At 41.8% G+C, this 14,023-nt stretch overlaps 1 protein-coding gene across 1 annotated transcript in view; it reads right to left on the reverse strand.

The window, feature by feature from the left end:
* LOC118854049 (long-chain-fatty-acid--CoA ligase 1-like) overlaps positions 1-14,023 on the reverse strand; it is a 101,228-nt gene that overhangs the window by 10,517 nt on the left and 76,688 nt on the right. The window contains exons 11-14 of the mRNA XM_036764354.1: positions 11,143-11,220; positions 7,719-7,853; positions 6,883-7,017; positions 4,344-4,439 (exon numbers count right to left, since the gene is read on the reverse strand). Coding sequence (XP_036620249.1) covers positions 4,344-4,439; positions 6,883-7,017; positions 7,719-7,853; positions 11,143-11,220 — 444 coding nt within the window. The remainder of the gene's footprint in view (positions 1-4,343; positions 4,440-6,882; positions 7,018-7,718; positions 7,854-11,142; positions 11,221-14,023) is intronic.

Consider the following 14,023-nt stretch of genomic DNA (forward strand, 5'->3'; position numbering starts at 1 on the left):
ACAGAATAATTTCCAAACCCTGTGGACTTTCCTGAGGCTGCCAGTCTTGCTTAATTGTTACCAGAGTTAAGTCAGGAGCAAAAAAAGTTTAGAAGTGTTAGCCATAAACTATTGGTAATACTGGCTCTGAAATACTATGCAAACATTTAAAAAATAACAAAGACAAAATGCTATAAAGCAGGGAATTTTTAAACCATTTTTGCTTCCTGGATTCCTTTGGTATTGTGATGAAGTCTTTAGATCTCATCTCAGAATAATGTTTTTAAATGCATAAGATGAATACGATTTTCTGGAAAGCAGTTATATTGAAAGAGTCATCAAAATACTTTTCTAAAGTTTATAGACCCCAGGTTAATAATCCCTGCTTTAAATTGAGAATTTTTATCTTGTGTTAATTTTACAAAATTAGAGTAAAGACGTGAGAATTTGTTTTGTTCTGGGTTTTTATGGAGGGGTAAAGGGAAGGCAATGGGGGTTAATCGACTTGTCCAAGGTCACACAGCTAGTAAGTGTGTCAATGTCTGAGGACAAACTTGAACTCAGGTCCTCCTGACTCCAGGGCCAGTGCTGTACTCACTGCAGCACCTAGCTACCCCAACGTGAGAATTTTTTAAAAAGAATGTATGCTCTGTGCTATTAGGTTACATTTCCCCCAGCTAATCATCTATACTGAATTCTACATTTGTCTATTGAAATAATAACTCGAGTTCTAAAATACATCACAGTAATTTCTGCCTCAGATTTGTTTGGTATGCCCAATGTGTTTAATGAAGTAGCAGTCACAAAAAATACATTTAAATCATTGGATATCTCATTGTCTAAAATTTTATTTCGTCATTCATGGCTGATAATTATTGAAATAAAGCTGATATTTTACATGTCTTCCAATCTTTTTTTTAAATGACCACTGATAAAACAAGTGCAAAACCAACATCTAACACCATTCGTAGGATTGTGAGCTGGTGCTATTTTTGTTAGAACATAGTAATTATCAATGATGAAAATGAAATTATTCTTTGATTAACTGTCTCACTGCTGGGACCACATTCTGAGGATATGAAGAGGAAAAAGGAGCCAGCTGCAGAGAAACATTTATTATGCCTCAGCCTGTATTAGCAACACACTGGAAACTTCTGTGCAGCCATTAGGGAAGAGCTGAATACAGTGAGGTACCCATCCATATGTGTTTATCACATGGACAAGGGAGCACCCACATCAGTGGGCCCTCGGGTCTTTGAAGCGCTCTCCATGGGCCTCCCTCGGCTGCTGCTGTTTGTCCTCGTTCTCCAAGAGGACCATGACGTCAGGGAGGTGATGCCGTAACATGCAACTGAATTGGATTTAAGTGGGGGAGGACTGTGCAAAGTCACCAGCCTCACTCTCTCCTCCAGAGCCTTCTGGGTCCAGTGGCAAGATACAGATCAGGATGACTGGAGATGGTTTCAAGCTAAGGTCTTAATGCTTATTCAGTGACTAAGGCCTAGTAAGTAATGAGAGGAAGAAGGGCAAAGAAGATAAAGAGGAAAAGGGAGGGGGAAGGAGGGAGGAGGGGGAGAAGAAAAAGATGATTTGGGAGGGGAAGACCCAAAGAGCCTCAGTTTACTCATCTGTAAAATGAAGACATTGAACTAGATGGCATCTCAAATTCCTTCTTCTAGCTATACAGCTATGGCCTCATGTCTTCATATATTTCTATACATGGGATACGACACTAAAAACTACAAATCATAAGTTTGTATGTGAAAGAGAGACTAGACGGGACACAACATTAAGAAGTTATTGTTTTGCAACATTTATATTTCCCCTTTTCCATAAACTATAAACCTCAAACTATTTACAATTTTGTTTAACTTAATTTTATTTAATTTTGTTTAACTTTTATTCTAAACTTAATACCAATCTCAACAAAAACCAAGAGTTGAATAAAGCATATTTTCTTTTTCTGTTTTTTTTAAAGTTTCAGTATTTCCAATTTCTTTGAGAAGGAAAGCCTCTTCTAGGCAGTGAAATTAATACCCACAGACTTGAACTATTTATCCTTAGTGGTTTTGCTCACTGTGGCAAGATCGATTACATAGCTTAGCTTAACAAATAGTCTGTATGGAATAGGGCCATTCCTTGTGGATGAATTCTGTTTGGCTCACACAACAGGATACTGGTACTTCATGACAAGATATAGCATCCATCCATCCATCCATCCATCATCTATCTACTGACACATATAGATACACCTGATGGGGTGCTTGGGTGTCTGTGCCTGGACCTCAGTTCCAAAATCACATCCAGTTCTCAAATCACATCTCTCCCTAGCTTCAAAGCATTGGCCCTAGCAGTTCCTCTCCAGTTCAAGGGCAACATGCCTTAGCAAACACTTCTTTCTCCTCCTGGTACTGCGGCCAGCTGTACCTATAGAGTTTATTGGACTCCCTGTGTACATGCTAATTGGTTATGCATTGGGCCATAATGATATTTACTACTTATTGACCTTACTGATATGTATGTATCCTAGACGTAGTCAAATGTACACTCCCTTATATTACATTCATCTTATCTAACAAGACATTTGATGAGAGCCACCTGAATACTCCCAGTTGGCCCTGAACATTAGTTGACCTAGTGACATTTCAAGGCAAAACCCACACCTCCAGGTCACCCCACCTTGGACTATTTCTCAGTGAACTCTGGGTAAGATATCTGCACAGTAGATAAAAAAAGTGCATGTTCCTTTAAGAACTGACCACCCCTTAACCACTCCCTAATCCTACTACAAACATGTTTCACCCCCAAATCTCTTATAAAAACTTTTCTTGCATCCCTGTAATGTTTCAGGTTCCCTAAGAACTCTTGTCCACTGTAAAGCATAATAAATCTTTGCCACCTTGACTTAAAGAATGCTTGAGATCGTGAATTCATTCCAGATGGCCCCTACCCTCTCCAGTGCTTAGGTCCTTGAGGGGTACTCCCCCTCAATGGCCCCATCTGGGAACTCCAGTCTTGGGGTTCCTGGACATCGGATCCCTCAATCCTCAACACACCCATATGTATATACATATATATGTGTGTGTGTGTGTGTGTTTGTGTGTGTGTGTGTGTGTGTGTGTGTATGTATACGCGTATATATAGCTAATCACTGTAATTAAGAATAAAGATCACTGCCTATGGAGTGAAAGGACCTGGTCAATTTTGGTGCAGCCACCCCTAACCCTACCTGGCTCTTAAGCCATGACTCTAGTAGCTTCAGAGTTCACATCCACCTGAGTGGGAGATTCATACATACTGTGACAGAGAGTCCTACGAAAGGGGTCTTTCAAGGAAGAAATGAGAAGATTTAGACGCCAAAGACAGAAACGGTTTCCAGGAAGTCTAGGTTACATGAAAACTTAGGGTTTCTTGGTAAAGAGATGAGAGTTGGGTCTGTCAGTGAGAAATGCTGTCGGTGTCTCATGATTTCCCCATAGATCTCTGAGGTGAGCACTAGGAGATTCTCTCCTGGTCACTTGTGGAGACTCTCTGGTCCCAGCCATGCAGACTCTATGAAAAGGTGGGCCAGGCCTTAAGAGCACTAGCTGGCAATCAGGTGGTGCAGCACATGAAGTGCTATACTTGGAATCAGGAAAACCTGAGCTCAAATCCTGCCTCAGCCACTTACTAGCTTGTGAGACACTGGGCAAGTCAGTTTACGGCTTTGGTGACTCAATTTTCCCATGTGTAAAATGGGGATAAGAATATCACTTATTCACAGGGCTGTCTTGAGGATCAAATGAGATGACACATAAAAAGTACTTTGTAAACCTCAAAGTATTATATGTGCTAGCTATTATTATTATTATGAAAGACAAGGACAATTCCCTTACTTCAAAGTACAACAATCCCAGCTAGTGAACAAACAACAAAGACTCGGTCAGTATGGCAGATGTGAATGTCCCATTCATAAATGGTGTACCAAGGAGAGGAGGGCAGAGATAGGCTTCTGCTGGGAAGGGCACACAGGGGTCTTCTGTTCCACGGTTCAAGACTACATTAAGCCCAACTACGCCTAAGGAGTGCATGCGCTGACCAAGGCAGGGAACAGAACGGGCAATTTCACATCATCACGCAAAAGATCCAAAGACTGGACCGTAAGGAATGACAACATGCATTCCCTTCCCCATATTTGCTATGATTTTGTCTTTTCTTCTCCCAGCCACAAAACTGTCAAATGAAATGCTGCCTCTACCCCCAAGCAAGGAATAAAACACACACACACATACACACACACGTATACACACATGTACACACACATACACGCTTCCCCAAGATCACTGCTCATCTGGATAAACCCCCAAACAACTTTGACAACTTACCTGACATCCAAGTGCTGCTCTCAGAAAAGTCAGAACAGTTGCTGATACAGGGGCCGCTCCAGTGACCATAAACCTTACTTTCCCTCCAAGACTTGCCTTAAAGGGGTAGAGAGGCAAAAAAGAAAAAGGATGCTGGGTGACCGTCTGAGAACTGATGCTCCCTGAAGTTTATATGCTCAGCATTGTTAGGAATTCTTCTAATGCACTGAAGCCTCTTTCAACCAGCTCCCTGTCCACAGGTCCAGTTCTGATCTCTGAAGGCCATGCTAACTTGTGCTTAGGCTAAAGTGACCTCAACAGAAGTCAGAAAATCTGGAAAGTCACAGAGAATGAATGCTAGGCCAGGAATCGGGATTAAAATACCACCACCTGCACTGTTAATGTATTTTTTGCTTGATGGGAAGATCTTTCCATCAATTAATAGGCCCATGTGACCTGCTTAAGTCACATGGAAGCTTGAGTCACATGAGCATGGGTCACAAGGGTTGACCCTGAAGAAGTGCATGTATACTCTGAGGTTAGCATTTTGCTTTGGGGCTCACTCATGAGAAGAGTGTTTGTGTGATGTAGCCAGATGAGACTCTGGGTAGCTGTTAAGGACCAGCTTTGAAAACCCAGATGTTGGTACCACTCTCTCTCTAGTAACTATGTATGTATTGTGATTTGGTCAGACAGAAGCCCTGTCTATTGATTGTGTTATCTTCTCTGTTTATGTAATTTCTGTTTGTATTTGTTCTGAAGTTCAGGGTATTGACTTTTCCCCATGTGTGTGTATGTATGTATGTATATATATATATATATATATATATATATATATATATATATATATATACATATATATATATACATATATATATATATTGGATAGATAGATAGATAGATATAGATAGATAGATAGATAGATAGATAGATATAGATATATAGACATATACATATATCTATATCTATATGTTTGATTAAAGTAAGATTGTTGACCCCTTCTTAGTTGCTTTCCTTTAGAAAAGCAGATCAAAGAACTCGTGCCAGCAGCCCTCCTGTGTGCTGGTAGTGTTGGTCTTACACCCCCACAGCAGCTGCTAGCAACACTGTTGTTACACCACCTCTCCTAACTACCAAGCTCTGTGTGTGTGACCAGGAGATACATCTTCTCCCCTGGGTTTTTGCAACCCTGTTGTCTCCTGGTTCTCCTCCCTTCTATCTGATGCACCACTCCTCCTTACGTTAGTCTTCTTTCTGGGTTTACCGTCCCTCTCCCACCTCCCAGGCAGGCTGGTCTGTGGCTTTTTTTCCCTCTTTCTATACCTCTGATGATCCCATTAGCTCCCATGGGCTCAGTGATCATCCCTCTGCAGATGATCCCCAGTTCCATATATCCAGCCCTAATCTCTCTCCCTAGCTTCAGTCCTTCATCACCAGTTCTTATCTAGATATTTTAAACTCTTTACGTGTTGGAGATAGAAACTCAAAGGCGGGGACTTTTTTCATTTTGTATCCATAGCCCCTGTGTCTAGCAGGCACATGGCAGACACTAAATAATTAATTGTTGGGTTGAATTTTAACCTCACCTGTAAAATGAGTATAATAAAGGATGCCCTAAAATCTGTGAAGCTTTAAGATTTTGGCAATGCCCTATAAAAGCTATGAGGCAGCAAGGTGATGCAGTGAATAGAATGCCCAGGCCTGGACTCAGGAAGACTCATTTTCCTGAATTCAAATCTGGCCTTAGATGCTTACTAGCTGTGTGACCCTGGGTAAGTCACTGAACCCTTTTGCCTCAGTTTCCCCATCTGTAAAATGAGCTGGAGAAGGAAATGGCAAAACAGTCCAGTATCCTTGTCATCATCATCTTCTTCTTCTTCTACTACTACTGCTGCTGCTGCTTATAGAAACAGCAGCAGAATCAAAGTACCTGTGTTTAAGGTCCACCCCTGATGTTTTCTACCTATATGATCCTGGGCAAGTGACTCCTTTTCTCTGGGCCTCAGTGAAGTGAGGAGGTTGGACTAATTCAGCATTTCTTAAACTGTGGGTCTTGACCCCATAAGGGGTCACGAGAAATCTAGCAATAGTAAAAGCTTTCTCAATGTGCAATGACCAAAAATTAATTAAAAATCAAATGCATAATGAATCCGAGGTGTTTCTGGCAATGCTTGCCCATGTTGCATCATACAACTTCACTGTAGCCTTGGTTCTAAACAGAAAGCACACGCACTTTGCACTGTGCATGCTGTCACGCCACTCAGTGCCAATAAAGGCTGCCAAAACGTGAAAAGGGGTCCCGAGTAGAAAAAGTTTAAGAAGCCTGGGACTAGATGGCTCTGAGTTCCCTTCTAGCTCCATGCCAATGACTGAATTTCAAAATTTAAGTATCCAAGGGATAAAACACTACACACACACACACACACACACACACACACACACACACACACATACCACTCACATCCTCTCCTCTCTAGCCTCCTCCTCAAAAGCCCCTTTAGAAATTTGGACCCTGGCTAGTTTAAGTAATAAGAGAAATTGTTGCATATCCAGTTATTACCTGAATTTTGTTGAAAATAATTTTATCCCACAGGCTGTTGTTTCTAATTATACCACTTCGGAGTTCTGCCTCTTTCCTCTTGAAAGCAAAGTCCAAGATCCACCGTTTCATTGTTGTATTGGCCTGTCCAAAAATCTAACAAGCCAAGTCATGATTACTAGGTTGCTCCTTGTGTAAAAGGTTTGTATAGCTTTTTAACTTCCAGTTGACAATGAACACACAGCCAATAATCTCCACCCCGCCCCCCACCCCAGCCCCCAGCTATTAAAGCTACTGCAGGTACTCTTCTTGTCATATTCCCATCTTCATTCTCCTCTTGGCTCTGTTTCTGACTTTCCAGGCTTTGCTACCATGCCTCCTTGGCTGCTGTCACATCCTGGAACCTCCCTGGGCTCCTGAGGACTCTTCCTTCCCCCTGGAACTCCTCCTCCACCATGTTAGCCACCTTCTCCCATTGAGAGTTCCTCCTATTTTGGGGCCTCCATTGTGGGGGGTGGCCCTGTCTGGCCAACCTTCATTTGCCTCCTGGCTGTGCTTCTGACTTTTCAGACTTCAACAGAATGCCCTTGATGAAGTCCCCCTTCCCTCCTTAAGCTCCCTTTTGTGCACTGTCTTTCTCATTAGGATGTAGGCTCCTTGAGAGCAGGGAATATCTTTCTTTTTACTGGTATATGTATTCCCAATGCCTGGCACAAAGTAAGCACTTAACAAATGCTTCTTGCTTTTCCATGCTTATCTTTCAGGGCACTTCAATACTGCTCCCTGCAAAAGATTCCTTCCTCCCTGGAGCTAGAGTTTCTCCCCATTCCAGCCCTCCTGAACAGGCTGGAACTTACTCTGTCAAAAATGCGGTTCAGCAGTCTTGGAACCGCAGGAAAGATGGTGGGCTGCAGCGTCTTGAGGTCATCCATAAGTAACCGGATATCTCCTTGGAAGAATCCAATTTTAGCTCCATGAAAGAATATTACACTCTGGAGAGGGGGAACAGGAAGGCGTGAATTCAGGAACCAGCAACTTTCTGGTGAGATCATCTCAGATTGGGTTTGGCCACCAAGTTCTAAATACCTTTAAATTCTCTAACCCAGACAATCTCACCTAACAGTGTTTGTTGGTATTCCATAAAAATAGGTGAAATGATGTTATAGGAAGCAGTTACACACAGAATTTGTTATATACAGACAACTGGTTGGAAAGCATTATAGTGGAGTTTGACAGATTGTAAGGTTGTGTTTTTTTTAAATGAGTTATTTGTACAATGAAAGGAATATCTGCCCTAGAGTAGGCTGGCACAATTTGTGGACCACGGGCCGCTTGCAGCATGCCGAAGGATTTTGGGCAGGCCTGCCTTGGAGTCTGAGCACCTTGATAATCTCTCTGGGTCTCAGTTTCCTCATTTATAAAATGAGGGGCCTAAACAAGATGGCCTCTGGTCATGATATTATTGCCAAATAACATGGGTCAGAACATTAGTTTAATATTGTTAATGTTAATATCCATTGAAGTCCTTTGATACCTGAGTGGGCTGTGAATGGTGGTAGGTGGTTCTGAGAGCCTCCGCAGGACCTAGCTAAGACTTAGAAGCTGTTACGGCTTTAGGGGCCAGTCTAGCAGTGGGCGGTGTTCTACAATCCAAGATCTGGCCTAGCTAAGTCCACAAAGGCTCATCCTCAGGAGGGCAGCCACTAGATGGTGAAGGTTCTCAGCTACAGTTCATGAAAACGGTCTACTAAAGGCAACAAGTCGTTATGGTCTTCAGTGATGAAAGGAATCCTCACACCCATGAATCTGTGCATGCTGGAAATATTATGAAATGAATATTTGGAGGAACGCATTATGCTGGGTATGCCTGCAAAAGAACTTTTGGCTAAAATCGTGGGGCCATTCTAACATTAGATGACATATTTTAGGATTAATACAATCCTTAAGGTAGAGGAGGATTAGGACTGGGATACATTTTGTTTTATTTATTGGAGGAAGGGATACTTGTCTGCTTTTTGGTTTTAGTTGAAGATACTAAATCTTGTCTTGGTGGTTGTAAAAAAAGGGACACCAACCTTCATGGTAGAGAGGTGGGGGGGCCTACTAGTACAGAATTGTGTGTACAATTTCAGGTATGGTCCTTGGAGCAGATGTTTCTGGGAATTGTTTTTGCCACAAGTTTAAATGGGAGGGGGGAAGGAAAAAGGAGGAAGATATGACTGTGAGTGAAAGAGAAAAACTTCAAGAAAACATGTAAAAAAAAGATAATGCTTCCATAATCCACATTCCACGTGTCATCTACACTCCTAAAAATGTGATTTCTTTGAAAAGGGAAATATATATATATTTATGTGTATATACACACACACTATGTAGGTATTGAAAAACAATTGCAAAAATTATTAAGCACAATAAGTGTGACCATTTTAAAACTGATTTCCATTCAAATGAAGGTAAAGAGACAGGTACTGTATGATGTTTGCCATCATTAGCCTACGGCACAATGCCAGGTGGCCTTCATGTTGTGCACAGACTAGAGGCTGGGGAGACTAGCATAACCCCCATTTGGATCAATACTTCAAATAACAGATTGTGAGGGTGGAGAGGAACAAATATGAGTTTTAGTAACCTATACTACTGCTTCACCATAAACACTTCAACTATTACCTAAAGTCCACCTCATTAGAATTTACTTTACTATAACAAGTTTCTTTTTTAAAAGAAATCTCCAAAAGGCTGTTAGACTTTCAACCTCAGTGAGTCCTGGGCAGGTTGTGGTGATTTCTCACGTGGTGATACATTCTACTGCACATCTGTCCCTTACATTTGCTAAGTCTGTACACCCAAATTAAATCAGTTTCTCTCTTCCAGGAACAACTCAGGTTGTATTCAAAAGTGAAATTTCAGCAGGTTTTCATTCAACATAGTTTGATTCGGGCAGCAAGGTGACATAGTAGAGTGCTGGGTCTGGAGGCAGGAAGATTCATCTTCCCAAGTTGAAATCTGGCCTCAGACACTTACTAGCTGTGTGACTGGGGGAAGTTGCTTAACCCTGTCTGCCTCAGTTTCCTCATCTGTAAAATGAGCTAGAAAAAGAAATGGCAAGCCACTCTAGTATCTTTGCCAAGAAAACCCCAAATGGGGTCACAAAGAGCTGGCCAAGACTGAAAACGGCCAAGCAACAACCAAAGAGTTTCAAGGTGTTTTCCAGATCTATAGTCATATATGCAGGCCCTTTAAGAACACTTGTATACCATGTTTGGTCACCAAAGAACTTTTTTTTAGGAACACAGCCCATTTCACCCCTTGCTAGTGATCAGGTTAAAGACAGTTACCAAGTACCAGTCTGATCCTTAACCTGAAGTGATCCCCCTTTACAGAAAAACAGTTCCAGAGTGACAGGGTAGTCACGGAAACCTGCCGTGAGCTCCTCTGTTTTCTTAACTTCTCTCTGCATCTAATGGAAGCCCTTACTCTCAGATTCCTAACCCTGAAAATGGAGCCAAGAAAGCATTCTCGGCTGGGTTGAATCATGCGATTTATGTCAAGGCAATCTTGCCAAATCTATTTACGGACTGTCTCTTTTCTCAAATCAAAGTAGAATGTGTTATAAAAACCAGCCTATATGTACATTTTGACCAATAACAACTAACATTCATCTAACACTTCTAAGCATTGTAAGGTACTTTATACATATTATCAATTTGATTCCCGTATCAACTCTGGGGAATGGGTTTTATCACTATCTCCACTTTACAGATGAGTGACTTGTCCAGGGTCATACAGGTAGCACGTGCCTGAAGCAGGACTTGAACTCAGGTCTTCCTGAGTTCAAGTCCAACATTCACTTGATCTACTTAACATCTAGTTGCCTCAAATGCTATATAAAGGCAAGTCTTGAATAATTTGGCTTATTTTCATTATATTTATTTTTAATATATTATATTTATTAGAATATATAAATTTATGTAAAATTTATAAATATTACATTTAATTTGGCTTAATCAAGAAAGGACAAAATTATACTGACTAGGCATTGACCTGAATTTCTGGGTCAAAAGAGCGAGTAGTATCAGCTCAGAAGATTAAATTTCCCTTTTAAACACCAAAAAACTGAGGGACAGTGAACTTCTAATGTAGACATGTTAAGCTTTGCACCTGGGAACAGAGGAAAAACAAGGGTGGCACCTACACTGTTCTCAATAATCTGGGTCCTGTACATGATACAAGGCAATAGATTAATTTCCAACACCAAACCACACTGTATCCCAATCTCCTTACCAGCGTTAACTGCTCATACATGTGAGCGAGTGGTAAATATGAAATATGTGAGTCACTGGAGTTCAAATGAAGTGCTTTCTGTGAAAAGACAATAACTGAGCAAACATGGACAAACAAAAAAGCAATTGAAATAAAATCAGTGCCTACCTCCACAACTCTCAAACATATGGGCAAGAGGCAAAAAAGACACTAAATTGTCATCTGGAGAAGGAGCCACCACAGTCTGCAAGCAAAACACCAGCATGGCAGAAAAGCACAAGACCATTAAGATTTCCGTTCATTGCCCACCCCCATATTTCTGAGCACATATTACCTTAACTTTACTGAGGGAGAGGACATACGATTTTGGGGTGTCTGGGGCCTTGATTTCTTCAGTATGTGGGAAACTCTTGGGGAACAACATCTCTTTACTAATGTAGATTTATTGCCAACTTAAGAGTCTCAGAGGGTTGCCCAGGGACACTGAGATATTAAATCTCTTAGCCAGGCTCATATAGCCAATACATAACATAAAGGGGACCTGAATTCAATGTCTTCCTGGCAAGGCTGGCTCTCCAATCACTATGCAGTACTCTCTTCTTTTGTATTTATTACTGAGAAGTAATCAGTATCAGCCAAAGAATGTATTAAATGAGTTATTTGATATCTGGGCTACCATTTCTCTTCTAAAAGACTTAAGCTGAATCCATTTAGGTGGCTGAGTCAAAGCTAGGACAATCCTCCTTCCACCCCCTCCCCCCCCCCCCCTCTGCCCCACCTCCCCACTCCAAGCCTATCCTCTTCCCCCAGTCAGGATATTAAGGGATTATGTGCTCTAATTGTTCAGAATTAAAAACGCACCACTGCCACCTCTCCCTTGCTTCCCAGCAAGATCACTTTCAAACTTCAACCTTCAGGTCAGGAATGCAGGAAGTCATCTCCCAATACAAGGAATACTATAACATCACAAAGAGGAAAAAGAACCCGGCACCAATATACTTGTACTCAGGAACTAGAAGGTGATTTCAGTAGCTGGGATTTTATTCTTCATTTTAAACCAATATTTCATCTCCCATTTTGCATATTTCATTGAGTTCAAATAAACTTCAGGCCAACGCAAAGTGATCTGTTGCCCCCCTGTAAATGAAGTCTCTACCCTGCATACCTTTGAGGCACCATCCCTAAAACCTACTGCCCAAGTTTGATCTAACCCTTATGGGTAGGGGTTTATATTGGACTTTAAATGCAAGCAAGGCACTGTAAGTATTTGCATAGAGTGGTGATAAATTTGTAATAGAATTCTGGCCAAAATAAGGCATCTGTCAGATTAATGGGTGGGCTGATGAGCTAATATGAGACTGGTATACCTACTTCTGCTTTCCATTTTTGCTCTCCTATCCCCTCTAGAATCTGTCATAAATTCTACACAAGTTATAGTAATCATAGTACCAACCCTGGGCAATTTTCTTAGTAAGAGAATCAACACCAAGAAGGAATTCCTTACCCATTAGACTGTAGTTATACACCAACCCAACCCAACCTGCATCCCAACCACCTGTCAATCCAAAGCACAATATGTATGGAGGTCACTATTTGGAGAAGTCCAACTTGGACTGTCTCTGTACCCATAGATTTAGAACTAAATTCTTCCCTATCGGTCTGATTTAAAGTTTCAGTAGACTTGAAAACTCCATCTCATTTTTATATCTGATTTTTTAAAGTCTTGCATGAACATATCACCTTCTTTAGTTTTCCTCAGAAAAAGGAATAACAAGTAAAAATTTCAGTTGAGTAAGATGCTGAACATATTTTAAAAAGTGCTTTGGGGTAGCAAGATCCCAAATGGATCCATGTTCTCTCGTTATTCAATAATAGGATTTCATTCCCTGAACCTGTTAAGTGTGAAAATCTGCCATAAAAATTAAGGCAACTGGGGACTTCCGGGGGTGGAGCCAAGATGGCAGCTGGAAAGCAGGGACTTTTGTGAGCCCCCCACCACGTCCCTCCAAAAACCTATAAAAAATGGCTCTGAACAAATTCTAGAACTGCAGAACCCACAAAATAGCAGAGGGAAGCAGGGATCCAGCCCAGGACAGCCTGGATGGTCGCTGGACAAGGTCTATTGCACACGGAGTGGAGGGGAATGGAGCTCAGCGTGAGAGGCAGCAGGACCAGCCAGACCAGGAGCCGGGCAGAACAGGCCCTAGCACCCTGAATCAGTGAGCTGTGGCAGTTACTAGACTTCTCAACCCACAAACACCAAAGACAACAGAGAAGGTTAGTGGGAAAAGCTGCGGGGGACAGAGTTTGCAGTTTGGCCACTGCCCCAGGGGCAGCAGGGGAGATGCAGCTACAGAACTACAGCTGTAGTTACTTCCAGCCCCAGGCCCACGTGGTGGGAGGAATTAAGTGGCGGATCAGAGCAGGAGTGAAGAGCCTGCTGAAAATTTGCATTAGGTCCCAGTTGGTGGTACTTGAGGAAGAAGGAGTGCTGGGGTGGAAGAGCTGGCTATATAGAAATAGCTCTGAAATCAGTGGCACATCCCCTCAAGATTGGAACAAAGTACTCTTTGCTCTACAAGCAGTCATACCCCAACGAAAAACTCAAGGGTCAAGTAAGTTGGCTGGGGACATGGCCAGGCAGCAAAAATGCACCCACATTCAGTCTCAGACTTTGGAATCCTTCTTTGGTGACAAAGAAGACCAAAACATACAGCCTGAAGAAGTCAACAAAGTGCAAGAGCCTACACCAAAAGCCTCCAAGAAAAACATGAACTGGTCTCAGGCCATGGAAGAGCTCAAAAAGGAGTTGGAAAAGCAAGTTAGAGAAGTAGAGGAAAAATTGGGATGAGAAATGAGAATGATGTAAGAAAACCATGAAAAACAAGTCAAGGACATGCTA

Source organism: Trichosurus vulpecula, chromosome 6, assembly GCF_011100635.1.
Source record: "Trichosurus vulpecula isolate mTriVul1 chromosome 6, mTriVul1.pri, whole genome shotgun sequence".
Taxonomy (NCBI): domain Eukaryota; kingdom Metazoa; phylum Chordata; class Mammalia; order Diprotodontia; family Phalangeridae; genus Trichosurus; species Trichosurus vulpecula.